Raw genomic sequence first — 15,006 nt, 5'->3', positions numbered from 1 at the left:
TTGCTTTTAATGTAATGAAATATATGAAGAAACTCTTTTATGTATGAAATTCTAACTGATAAGCTTCAATAGACTTAAAAAGGAATATCTTAGAAAGAAAAGAAATTTACATTCAGATTTAGAGAGAGAAATTTGGAAAAACATCTATCAGTCAGTTGATACTTAATGGCTCTGATGAGCACAATATTTATATTCTAATTATCTTACCGCAAACTAATAAAAATGTGGTGAATTGAAATTTTGTTTTTCATTGATATAGGATAAAACTTATTTGCTGTAATTCATTTAATAATTAGTTCACCATTGTTGAATTTGCTGATTAAACATTTCTTTTGATTGCGCCATTTTAATTTGAATATTTTGAAAAATATAAGCCATATTTAATGAATAGAAAAGTATTAAATACTAAACAATATTAGTATTTAAGTATACATAAATTAGCATTCTTTCTTTCTATATTTGAAAAATTACTTTACAATATGTGAAACAAAAGTTTGCAAAATATCTTAAACTTTCAATTATAAAGAGGGCACTGTTTATCATTTTTAATTGAAAAGTAAAGAAAATTCTTTTTGTATTAAAATCATCTGATCTGAAAATAAATGCTATCTTGACATGATTTTACTATGGTCGTTAAAATCTCAAGTTTCAAAAAAAAGTAAATCAATAAATGCAGAAAAAAGATAATATATAAAAAAAACTTAAATGTTATGAGTTGACTAACAATTTTTCATTATTTTTTTTAATATTTCAAAAACTACTTTAGGCATGTTTACAATATTTTTATTATGAAAATTCTAGCATCGTGGCTTTGCTCAGATGTAAAAATTTTGTTAAATTACAATTCATTTTTTCCCCATGGTAATATGTACAATTATCTAAAAAATATAATTATTTTATTTATGATTTTTTTTTTTTTTTTTTTGCCATTTATATGTTAAGATTATGTTATTTTAGTGAGTGGGAAATTTTTCAGAAAGGTACATTAACTCTGGGATGATGGGGTTAAATTTTGTTCTTAGTTTCATGTTAAATAAGTAATATAATTTCGAAAATTTATATTGCTCCTTTGACATAAGAACCCCTTTTCTCAAAAGACTTTAATCCTCAACAATTTCATTAGAACTAAAAATTTTAGATTACTAATTTTAGGACAAAAAATCGATTCTGTGAGAAAAAAAAAAATTTATTAACTCATTTAATCGAATTTAATCAACCTGCCCTGCAAATATTTCAGCCTGATGTTATCCGTCAGTTTTTAACTTGTGTGTTTAAGGCGCGGCGGCTGAGGGGGGGGGCAGCTCAGGTGTTGTCTTCGTCATCTGACCGCGGTACAAAATTATGAGGTCCGTCGCAAAATAGCCTTAATGTTACTTTAAAACAGGATGCTATTGAAACTAAACCGTCAGTTTTGAACGCAAATATTCGATGACTATTTGCAAGAGGATTTATTTGAATGTAAATCAGTTATAAAATGCATCTCAGAGGGAAAAATATTCATGTAAAAGTAAAAGTGTTTTTCGTGTACTAATTGGGAACTTCTGCAGCAAAAGCTGCCATCTCGAGTGAAATTCGAGGTAAACTAGGAGATAATGAAATAAGTATAAAAGAGTGGCTGTCACTATTCATTAGCTAAAAATCCGTTCAAGGCCAGCTCCAGAATTTTCTATGTCCTATGCGAACTTGTTGTAGAATCCCGCCCTCGTATATATCACATGTTGGTTCATGTGTTTGACTCCCAATACAACTTGACTCATACTCTGAATACGATTTGACTCAATTATTCCCTACCCCCTTACGCTTAAAATTGTGGGTCCTGATAAAGTCATGACGACCACGTGTATTGATTTTTTTTTATTTCAGTCTGCACATGAGAATTTAATTTAAAAAAAAAAAACGAACATGCATTTCGATTGATTGAAAGCAAAATTTGACATACAGCTACAATTGTAATCAGTTCACATGTTAAATTTCCCTTATTTAAACCATTGTATGTCTAAGTTGTCGGCTTTGCGCACACAAACTGCCGAACTTTGCGGAACCACAAACTGACAGATTTGATTCAAAACTTGAAAAATGCTAAAACTGTAAACCAACTTTCACTTACTTAAGTACCCCTCCCGGGGGAGCACCTCGAAACGAGGATGAGATGTTTCCCGTATGATGGTTGGATCTCGCCACCCTAATAGGTGCATAAATAAGTGGAAGATCTGGCTCCTTCCATCGTTGACGGGACGTACTTCCTTCGAGAAGGGTTGTACCGTGACCGGTTATGGCCCTTAGGACTCAATCACAGTTCCCGCCAATGTTGCTGCGCTTCGGTTATTCAGTATTCTTTATCCGTGTGCCTTCGGGCAGGTCGGAGAGTCAGTGATATGACTTCACTTATTTAAATAACTACATTTTTGATTATAACGTTTATATGCATGCTAAAGTATAGACCGATAGACGTCATTCCTTTGGTGGATTTAATTCCAAATTTGATATAAATACACATTTTATGCTAAATTCATGTACTAAATGTTACCCATTTAGCTCTTTAGGCTTTGAAGTTATCGAATTCATTTGTGTTCGAATAGATAGACACATAGATTTCCTATGAATGAACTTGGTTCAAGATTTGATGGAAATCTGAAAATTTGGACAGCCTAATTCATAGGAAGTGGAAAATAGGGCATAGCATTAGCGATACCTCAGTGGAAAGGCAGTACATTTTTAACTTCCCTGGGGCATGCATACATATTTGCTCAATTTCTGTTTTTACTATCCTTTAATTCAAACTGTCTCCACTTTACGGATAGAATTGAATCGGATTGGATTGAACCATAGAGATGCTCGAGTTGGAATTTTTTGACAATTGCAATATTTTCTCCTTGTATGCTTCTGATACAAGAAATTGAAACTGCATAAAGAATTATGGAAAAAGTTTCTTTTTTAAGCCCATATAGGCATTTTCTCTCCAGCCGTTGTTAGATTGAAAAAAAAAAAAAAGAATTACAATAATAAGCTCATATTCATTTCTCACTTGACGATGTGAGCAATAAAATTAATTAGGCAGATTTTTCACTTATGAAATGGCAACAGCAATTCAGGCGCGATTGTTGTGTTTATATTGTAAAATTGCGGAGATTTGAGGAAACTGGACAATATTGGAAATAAATTTCAATCTTTCTTAATCTGTTTTTAAAAATGTCGGAAGAACAGGTACTGTTATTCATAAATGAACTGAAATTTTCTCTATATTTATACAATTTATTATTTAATGATGCTTTTGATTGTTGATGCCGGTTTTTTTTTAAATGTAAACAAAAGTTGCCGGTATAACTGGAACATGAAATCTCACTCAAATTTTTAGTTTGCTTATTTTTATTTCTATTCTTTAAGTGCATTGTATTGACATTCTGAATAATTTGTCATTTTGGTTTCGTTGATTAATTTTCTGTAACACTTTAAAATTGATTACTATTAGAATTTAAGCCGTTTAGCAAATAATTCCAAATTCTAAGAACTTTTCATTATATATGAAATTGTTGATTTGAAATAGATTATTTGACGGATTGGCTAAAAGATTTATTCGGTTAAAAGCTTACACGAAGTTGATTGTATTTTTCAGGTACTCTTCGATGCAATGTATTTACCGGCTATGTTTTTTAATATTACAAATCTATGTGAAGCTAATCAAGAGTACACATAAATTTGTTGTATTTTAGTTGTTCTGTCATATACATAATCATCGTAACTATAAATTTCAGCGAATTTTATTTTGTTTATCTCAGTTTTAATTCTATTTAAATACAATTTGTTTAAGGTGATGGCTACAATGACATTTAATATTTGGACAATATTAATAATATGCAATGCATAATATTTGGCAATAAAAAATATCATCTAAATTGTTGTGTAAATAGAATCATGTTAATAGATGTTATCCATTTAACTGTTTGGGAATTAGATGCATAACTTTATCTAATTATATCATTTTTTTTAAAAATTGTTAATCAGCTTGGTTTATTGATATTAAATTATATAAGTTGATAGACTTACATGTAGCTTAGCTTATTTTATTTGAAAAATTCTTTCTAAAATGAATATTTATAAAGCTGGTAATTATTAAAATGATAGATGGAATTTTAAGACATATTTAACAGTGGGGAAGAATGAATTAATTACTTGTGTGAATAAGAACCAAGGGAAGATTTGAGAATTTTAATTCACAATATCATAAAGTTACATTGCGTGAAAACTGAAATTTTATCAGGCTGCCTGAGGGTTCTTGAAAAATGTTAATAGATGAAAGAATAAATCAATTATTGTCAAGTTCGTCAATACTTATATTCAGAAGACTGCTGGTAATTTTTGGATGAGAAAGAGGTACTTCTTTTTCAAATACAACTGAAATACAGGCAGTTATTGGTCTTCATTATATTAATGGATCCTCAAAATATATATTTTAGAAACTTTTTTTTTTTTTTTTTTTTTAATATTTTGTTTACTGCATTTCTATCTACCGAGTTTTTTTCCTATTAAATGCAATTTTTGTGTTTTCATGAAAGAGAAAAATTATTTATGGCTTTTGCATGAGTCATGGGAAGTCTTTATCCTCTTGGTTATAGAAAATACTGAAAAAAAAATTTTCATATTAATATACAGCAATGATGGAAGCATATGCATTAATACATCAGCATTTCTCCAAATTTTGATGTTTTAAAAGTGTTGGGAAATTTAAAAATTTCTTTATAATGTAACAACTGATGAATTTATAAAAATTAAAATCCTTCTTATAAGACTAAAATTTTTGATTGTCTAAAAGAAACTAGACATTTATTATTTATTACATTTTTATGCTCAATTGTTAAAGACTAGTTGTCTGGAAATGCATTCAACATTCAATGTGCCATAGAGTGGCTATAGTGTTAAACTTCAGAAGACAAAATTTCAGAATGCAAATATAAGAGTTCATCATCTGGTCATTTCAATAGTTGGAATTCTAGATGGAAATGGAATAAATATCTTGTGTTAAATATTAAACAAGTAAGCATAATTTTAATTGACAGATATCTCTAACTTTTATTATTTTGCAGTTTCTTTTTGTAAAGGCTTTGAGATTTTTCTTATGATTTGAAAGCATTTTAAACTAAATCTTTTGATTTCTAGGGTGATGTTCCATCCAGCCCAGATATACATTTTGAACCAGTTGTGTCACTACCTTTGGTGGATATTAAAACTTTAGAAGAAAATGAAGATACTCTTTTTCAGATGTAAGTTAATTTAAGCAGACCTTTCTAATATATCATGATGCTGAATTTCTCTATAATTACTTTGGAATGCAAATTGATTCTCCTCTTAATCTATTATATGGTGAAGTTGAAATGTTTGTTAATTTTATGTTATTTGATTTCTCAATTTATATGTGGAGTCAGAATTTTCTCCTATTATATTTTATATACTATTTATATTAATTAGAATATACTTTTTTCATTTCTGTTTTTAGAATTATACAAATGATTACATATTTTTGAATAAAATCTTTGACTTATTTTGAACATATGTTACTATATGCGATATTGTGTATTTTTCAAATTAATTGTGTAGAGTAGTCCAGTGTTTATTGCTTTCTATATAAAAATTAAGAGATATCATCTTTATATGTGTAATAAATAAGAAATTTTATATTATTAGATAATTTATACCTTCTCTTTGGCAGCTTATATTCATTTGCTAATGAATACAAAATAATCAAGAAATGTGATTGATATTATATCATGAATCATATAAAAATACTATCAACATTTCTATTGAAAAATTTATTCTGTACATATTGATTAACAGTGGAAGAGCCAAAACTTGCCAAATGCAACACCAAAACCAAATTGGTGTAGCAACCCTATGAGCATGCTTCTTGTTTATGAGAAGGAAACAAGTGTCTATTTACACTATTTATATTAAAAGATGCCAAAGTGTTGAAATTAAAAGGGGGAAAATAAAGATGTCCTTCACCATTAATTAATAACATTTATTCATACTTGCCAAAACATATTGCATACAATTTTTAAAAAAATGTATTATTACATTGTTTAAGTGCCGTGATAATGGTTTTCATAATATTTTTCTGTAAAGTGACATACAATGTTTGCTTCCAGGTATTAAATGATGTTCAATATTCTCTTGCAGGAGAGCTAAACTATACAGATATGATAGTACTGGAGATCCACCAGAATGGAAAGAAAGAGGAACTGGAGAAGTAAAAATCTTGAAACACAAAACAGAAGAACATGTTCGCATTTTGATGAGAAGGGACAAGACATTAAAGATATGTGCCAATCATTACAGTGAGTTCTGTTCCTTTAGATTTATTTATTGTAGAAGTGGACATTCTGATTATTTTTGAAAAGGGAATTTAAAATAATGAATAGGTGAAATAAACTTTGGCTATTGCAGCTTGGGTCAGTAAAATTTATTCACAAAGGTGTTAATTTTTAGAATTTTTTTTAAATTTCTTTTTTGTTAGAACATGATGATCTGGAGAACTTTATATTTCCCTTTTAAGTTTATTCATAAATATAACTATTGTAAACTTTTGACTGAGGGAAAAAAAGGGATTTTTAAGTTGGATGATACAAATAAGTTTTAATAAATCCAATAATATTTAATTTTTCTTTTATTGAATGGAAAGCTACAAAAACGATTAAATACCTCAAAACATTGAAAGAATTCCAAATTTATTTGATAGGGTATATTAAACTTTTTGTCATTATACAGTTCTTGCCAAACATAAAAATTGCCTCAGATATCTAAATTTTCTAGTATTTTGTTATGTTTAATAACACTTGTCCAATCTTAATGGAAAGCATTTCTTAATGAGAAGTTTATTAAATAGATTTATAGCATGTAATATTTGAAAAATAGAGGTTAACATATGTGATTTTCTAATTCATTTATTATGTTATTGCAGTTCAACCTTATATGGAGTTGAAACCAAACAGCAGCAGTGATAGAGCTTGGGTATGGAATACACTAGCAGACTTTGCTGATGAAGAACCAAAACCAGAATTACTAGCTATTAAATTTGCCAATGCAGAAAGTAAGAGTTAAACTGTCATGCCTGATTAAAATTTAAAAAGTAATGACATATTTGTAAATTCATTGTTAAATAGTAAAAACCTTATATTAAGATTTAGTGGTTCTAATAGAATATTTCATGTTATTGTATTGATTTAATCATTACAATAAGACTTAAAATGGATTCTTGAATGTGCCAATCTATATTCAAATGCTATATCTTACATCAATAATTTAATTTTCTAAAACACATGATTAATATAATTGATATATATATATTTTTTTCAGATGCACAAAAGTTTAAAGAGGCATTTAATGAAGCCAAAAACATTGCATCCAGATTTTTAAAGAAACAAGAAGAAGCTGGTATGCTATAACTCATAATACAGAAAATTAATTTTAATAATTTTATAAAATTATTTTAATGTCATCAATTATTATGCAAAATAATCTTTAAAATACTGAATATTAACTTTTCCATTCACTAATAGAAATAATTCTGTTTTGATATAAAAAAATTGTAATTAATAAGTATTTTTACTTCCATGATGAAATCTAAATGTTATGTTCAGTATTTTGTTTCTTTCAAATTGTATTGTATTGATGACTTATACTTTTTAAAAATTTTATTAAAGCTTTTGGTGCAATATATTGTCTTTTCCTACATTCACCATTTAAAATGTCAATTGATTTCGTTTAGATGCCTCCAATGTTCATAACTCTTATTATGTATTATTGTTGAACTAGTTACCTCAGGCATTCAGCTAGTTCTGAAAGTATTCACTATATTTCATTTCAGATAAATTGTTCATACTTATGGTTCTGAAATATTGATAATATTGAGGCTGTTATTTTAATTGTCTAAATTAAATTCTGTTTATTGTGTACATGAAACTTTCTAATGGGCGCCAGTCTCATGATATTTGGGTGATAACAAGCATAGGATATCAGAAGAAGAAAAAAAGTGAGTTAATTTTATCAATACGGAAATGTTAGGAAAATTCTTTAAAATATCTAAAAATCGGAAGAAATTGTGAATGAGTAGTCACACATGCATATAATCAGCGATTTTGCTCTAACATTTTTCTATATCCGAAACAATGTTGCCAAAATGATTGTTGCAACAGCAACAATCTTTCTTTCTTTCAAGGGTATGGCAACTTTTTGAAATTTTATATGGATAAGAGTGATAAGCTGATAAATTTTCAACAATCCTAATGAAATTTTCAAAAAGATCTATTTTCATTTTTCAAAGAACAAAGAGGGTGAATAAATTTTTATTTGACCTGTTTTTAATTTGCAACCTTTTCATGATACCATATCATTATTAAAGACATTAATACTTTTTCATGGCAGCAGTAATGTTGCAAAAAGGATTTTTTTCTATAAAGATGGTCTACATGAGCATTTGAAAGAAAAACGCTCATTTCAAGAAATGTTTTAACAGCACTCAAGCAAATAGTGGACTAAGCAATCTTAAAGTGTCAGAACAATTGATTTTAAATGCAAGGATTTCATGGACCAAGTATGAAGAATGTAAAGAGAAGAAATGAAAGGAGTAAAGCAAAATAAGTAAACTCGAGGCAGCTCAAAAATAGAATTTTAAAAAATTGAGGAAGAAATTGCAAACATCAAAATTTTGCAAAAGAAGCTTTTAAAACTCTTTACTTCACTTTAATGCAGCATTTTAAACCAAGTGTTAACATTATTAATAATTATTATTATTACAATTATAATTAATAATACTCTAGTAATTGATATTTCAATCTTAAATTTATTATTTTTTGTAATTTTTTCATTTTAATTGTAATAAGAAAGCATTTGCTATTTAGTATTAGGGTTATTATGTTTAAATTAATTTTTCACATTTAGTATTATTTGTAATAATAAGTGGAATTTTAAAAAAAATTCATTCCATGGATAAAAATTAGGCGGGGGAAAAAAACATATATAAAATTGCTAAGATTTGGGGAACTATTTAATCAGTATATCATTAAAAAGACTTTTAAAAAAAATTGAAGCAGTGAAATTTATTTTTGTGCAATATTTTTGGAAGTTATCGCAGAAAGATGTCAAAATTCACTTAATTTGTAGTTAATATTTACAAAAATCACTCTGAGTTGCACATTTCAGCCTTTCAAAGTATATATATATGTAACGTTTGGTAGATTTAAATCAAATAGTCTGTTCTGCAGAGCACCATCGCTCACAATTTATTATGATTCTTATTGAAATATGCTTGTTATATTATCTGTATAGCAGAATAATTATCTTCAATTATTGATATTTACATCAATGCTATATTCATATTCCAGCTCTGTATCTCATCTAAATTATCATTGAATTCGCTAATAGCAGTGCTAGTTATTTTTAGTGCATTACTGAAACATATTAATATTTTACATGGTATAAAATAAGATGAAATGTCCTTATTGATAATCATTACTTCTGATTATTGATTTCTTATGTAACTATCTTCCATGATGAGATTGAATTCCTTAATACACACAATGCATCAAATAATAATTGAATATAATGTTGCATATTAATTGAAATATAATGTTCTTGTATTTATCATAGAATCTGCATGGGAAAACAGAATTAAATTTTTGTGTACTTTCATTCTTATTATGTTGATACTTCTTGCAATAAATGAATAATTTTCATTGATTTTACATACATTTATACTCCAAGTTCTATTGGAAAAGCTAAAATGGTCTAGCATCTGATGGCCATTAAATAGATTAATCTATTTTACAATGATTTGATTCCTTTGGTAAAAATAATTTATTTGCATTCACCATTATGTGATGATGGAATTTATGAAGCAAATTTGATCTCTTTCTGTTGATGTTTAAAAAAATTGTTTGGTAATTATTGTTTCCTTAACAGAAGAAAATGAATCAGAGGATGAGAGTTCTAGTTCTGAAGATGATTCTGATGCTAACACTACTCCTGTTAAAGAAACACCTTCAAAGACAAGTGATGAAGTGACTGATAAACTTTCAAATCTGACTGTGAAGGAAGAAAATCAAACTTCAACTTCACCTAGTAAAGAAGAGAGTAAGGAGGATGAAAAATAGACATTTTCCAGAAATGGAAACATCTCATTTATGTATTTGTTTTTGCTGAACAGAAATTTTAATTTTATATCAATGCATATCCCATGTTGTAAGCATAGCTGGAAAATTCTATATAATTTTGTATTGGTTGAAACTTTACAGCCTTGAGCATCATCAATGTGAAACTATTTTTGTATAACTTTTCTATATATTTCAAAAACTGTGCCATGGTCAAGATAGGTTATATAAGCATTTTAATATAAATATTTGGAACTACTCACCTAGTTTTAAATTCAAAGAATGAAATGGATATTGGAAAGAAATTACTTAATCTGATTACCTTTGTTCAAATATAAGCCCAGATTTTGAGGAAATTTGTATATACGGAAATATTTGAAATGCATAACAGTGTTTTCATATTTTTTAAGCATTTATAGAAACTTTATTTTTAGGTTATCTCTTACTATCATAAGTTTTTTAATCATTTTTTGTTAATTGATTAAATAGTTTATTAATGGGAATAAATGCTTTTTAAAAAAAGAAATAGATTCTTCAGTGCAGCAAAATAGTATAGAAGTTCTGATATATTTTAATAATTTATGCAGCTTCATTTGTGTTGAAGATATTTTTCACTAGATTTTGCTATTGAGTGAGTCTTTGAAATAAAGTATACTTTCATCTTCACACTAGCGATCAGTAGATCATACTATGTATTATTAGATGCTATATTTAACATAATAGTTGTTTTTGTACTGTTTTATATGTTATAACCATCCCTTTAATTTGATCAAATTATATATTATAGTGCATTTTAAATTGATCAGATTTAGAAAAAAAAAAATTTCATTCAATTCAAATAGCACAATAGCTTCTAAATATCATATTTTTGCTCACTTTTGGACCTTTTTCTGCCTGTTTTGAAGGTATACATGAAATTTTTAGAAAATTTACATTGAGAAAGGGACCAAAGACTTTTAATTGCATATAATTTTCAGGTTTGTTTAGAATATTTACAATTGATGTAATCATAATATATCTTTCATTTTTTTTGTATAAAACAGTTTGTGGTTAAATTTTGGAAATATGAAGTTGTACCTTCTAAAATATACTGGCATTTTAATATATGATTTTTGAGGCCAGCAGTTTCTTGCACATGTATTTAATCTCATGCTTGTTTATACATTTTGTTTGTAAATGTTTCAAAATAAATATTTCAGATTTCATTTTTGCCATTTATTTATTTATTACAATTTAATCAATGTGAATATGGTTGGCTACTACTTCTTAATAATGCATATTGATTCATAGATAATTTTGAATGCGATCTAGTCTATGAACAAAAAAAATAAAAATTTGGGGGCAGATATTCGCATGTCATACTTTTATTGCACACATTTAATTATGAAAATTCTTATATTAACCTCTTCAGGGATAGTTTTTCAAAAATAAGAATGTAACTCAGTTTTATTGTAATACTTTTTATATTTTCAATAATTTTGTAAAACTGGAAATATTCAATTTATTTTAAATTTCTTATCAGTAATTTCTTAACTTATGCTGAATTTAAAATAAAACTCAATTTAAAAAATGTGTGTGTTTGTATCAGATAATATCCTTGAAGAAGTTAACTATTTTATGTATATTAGAAGAAATCTTATGCCTTACAGTTTGATTCTCAGTGATATGACACTCAATAATTGGAATTAGCAATTAGAAGTAAATGAAATATTCTCTGTTGTTCAAAATATTAAATAGAAAATAGTTGGTTATGTTGCATCCCTTAAGGCATAGGCACACACTCTATATTAACTATTCAGAAAATGACTCTACTTTAATTGTCAACAAATCCATTCATTGCATCCAAATTTTAATATATTTCGGCTACAGCGATTTGCTGATAGATTTCTATCTAAACCTTCTAATGTATCTCTTCAGGGTGCATTCTTGCAAGAAAATTTTCCTTTAATTTCATAAATCATTGGGATAATATTGGGAGTGTAGTGAATTTTGTGATTCATTTGATAATCATTTTTCACCATGTTTTTTTTTTTTTTTTTCTTTTTGAAATGAAAAGTATAATGGTAAAAAAAAAAAAATATCTCTTTGTGATTTTAATAAATCTTCTAATTTTAGGAATCGTATCTGAAAATACAATTTTTACTTATATCTGTCCATGACTACAGAAATTTAATGAAAGTTAGATGAAATTTGTTATATGATTTTTATATCAATATTGGGAATTTCAATGAAATCTGCCAATAGTCAATTCAGACCATGCACATATGAATAAATAGCAAGCTGGATAAATAAAATTTAGGTTAAAGTTATTTCTAGAATTGTAGATGTTTCACAATGTTGATATATCTGGTAATCTGCATGTTTATTGTCTTGTGAATGGAATTATTCAATTATAAAAGAAGTAGAAAATGAAATTTAGCCATTTGTACCCTGTTGGGTCTGAGAAAGATTCCTAATGTATATTCAGTTCTCTGTACTACAGCCTAGCGAATCATATTTTAATGTGAATAAGCTTTATAAGCAGTTATTTCCAGTTTCACTAAAATTTTTGTATTACATGCGACAACTTCAAAACCATGCATTTGGTGTAGAATATCAAAATAATTTGAACAGTTCTAAATTATATTGATATTTAAGAGTTTTAAACTATGCATTAAAATGCAATATCATTAGTTAATTTTTGTATCAGAAACACTGATTAAAAATATTCAGTATTTTGTTAATTTTATGAAATTCAAGTAAAATAAGTTTAAAAATATCTTTTATTATTTTTAAATGTATGGTAAATATACTTATTAATTAAATATATCACCTACTTGAATTATGCTCGTTTCCACCATTTTATATACATGCAAAAATAGCACAATATATGCATGACAAAAATATGTAGGATAAATAGAAATTTTTCATCTTATTAATAAAAGAAAAATTAATAATGTCAGACATGACACATTTTTTCAGAATAGAATTTTATTCTTGAGATCGATTAATTTTCTTTTATGTTGTACTTCTTCAATATCTTTAATATCTAGAGCACATTTTGTGTAGACTTATTCTTTTTATTATTCAATAATCGTACTTATTTTACTTCTTGGTGTTTATATTTGGCATTATTCATTATTTTCTGAAGTTCAATTTTCTTTGTTCCATGCCTGTAATACATATGATTTGCAACTGCAATTTGAAAGGCCAAAAAAACATTATAAATGGGTAAAATCAAATAAAAATTTAGTACTTTTAACCTACGCATTCAGTTTTAAAACTGGATTCAGATTTCTTTTTTTAATAAGTAAAAAATCATTGCACGTCTTTATCTAAAATTGATTGCCTCAGATAATTCCTCACGAATAAAATTTATTTACTGATGGTTTTTTTTTTTCTTCCTACTTTTGTGTTAAAAATGTTTTTTAAATTGATTTGTTATTTTGAGAACTCTAAGCATCCTGTAGAACTCGCAGTCAGAAGTTGTGAAGTTTAATCATATGATTAAAATTCAATTATTTAATAGTTTAATGTCTATTTGACTAAGGATTAAATCTGCATATTTAGTCTGGACTGGCCTTGAATGTCTATATAAAATCAAAGTGAATTTGTTAACTAAATATTTATAATCTCTCTTCTCAAAGAAATTTTTCAGTTGTTAACTGACAGATAAAAATTTGGCGATTATTAAAAAAAAAAAAAATTATTTTCGGGATTAATTCAAAAGTATTCCTTAAGTTAGATTGCATATAAATAATTTGTATTTAATCTGAAAGAAATCAGAATTCGTAAGCATCTATCAACACAAATGTTTTAATTTTATCTAAGTATTTAAGATCCATTCAGACAATTAACTAGGAAACTGAATGATAATTGGTAAATCATTAGTAGTCCAAAATTCATACTCCTTTACATCATAACAAAATATTTGTCCAAAATAGTTTTGGGATTCTTTAACTTATAATGTCTTATTCTATTCCAACATTTGAGATTCATTCAAAATGAAATTATAAATAAAACTGTAGCACTATATAATTTTTTTAACTAAAAAAGATCAATATACTTACATTCCATTTTTAGAATAACACTAGAAATCTAAAAATTTTTACTTCACACCAAAATTAATTTTCTAACACTATTAATAAATAAAAAGAAATTAATTTTATTTTAATGTTACATTTATGATGCTGTTTTGAAAGTTATTTTTAATTTCTAGAGTTGGAAAAAATTTACGACTGAGTGAAAATATCTAAAAAAATGTGAAGTGGAAATTTTCAAATTTCAGATAGTTTAATACAATCAACATTGAATAATAAAAGAAACCACTTTGACACAGTTTTTTTACGTTTTAATTGAAATTTTTTACAAGTATATATGTATTCTAATGAAGCTATTCTGACGAATTTTTTTAGAGAAACTAATATTAAACTTTTTGAGCATAAGACGACACAGTATTCGTATAAAACAATATTAGTTACAAAACTCACATATAGATGGCACAACCGTCTAATAGAATATTAGAAATGCTTTTACGATAGCTTAAACTAAAATATAAAAGAATTGTAAAATTATTAATTTTAGAAAATGACGATCTAATATTGTCACATTCTCCTGTCATAATTTTACTGAGAATGAGAGCTCTTAATTTCTTTCTTACTCTGTTGAGTTAAAGACAGGATGCGAACACTTAATTATAGTAGAAACGTAAAATTAATGCATGATTTTAAAATTTATCTTTCATTTTTTATTATTTTCTTCAACTCTCTAATACCATTAAGAAAATAAAATGCATTCGATCTCTTGTTTTCAAATGATACTATTTACCTCATTTTATTTTTATTTTCAAAGAATAGAATAGTACATTATAAAACCAACCAACTGATGT

The 15,006-nt window shown here is 26.6% G+C and overlaps 1 protein-coding gene across 1 annotated transcript; it reads left to right on the top strand.

The window, feature by feature from the left end:
* Positions 1-3,081: 3,081 nt before the first annotated feature.
* Positions 3,082-11,344, top strand: LOC129964225 (ran-specific GTPase-activating protein-like). Its single transcript, XM_056078947.1, has 6 exons — positions 3,082-3,204; positions 5,155-5,258; positions 6,172-6,329; positions 6,953-7,081; positions 7,348-7,425; positions 9,952-11,344. Exons 1-6 carry the CDS (start codon positions 3,190-3,192, stop codon positions 10,140-10,142), a joined length of 675 nt encoding a protein of 224 aa, XP_055934922.1. The 5' UTR covers positions 3,082-3,189; the 3' UTR covers positions 10,143-11,344.
* Positions 11,345-15,006: the final 3,662 nt, after the last annotated feature.

The sequence above is a fragment of the Argiope bruennichi genome, chromosome 3, assembly GCF_947563725.1.
Source record: "Argiope bruennichi chromosome 3, qqArgBrue1.1, whole genome shotgun sequence".
Lineage (NCBI taxonomy): Eukaryota > Metazoa > Arthropoda > Arachnida > Araneae > Araneidae > Argiope > Argiope bruennichi.
Note: the sequence above shows the minus strand (reverse complement) of the source record. Positions and strands in the feature narration are given on the sequence as shown.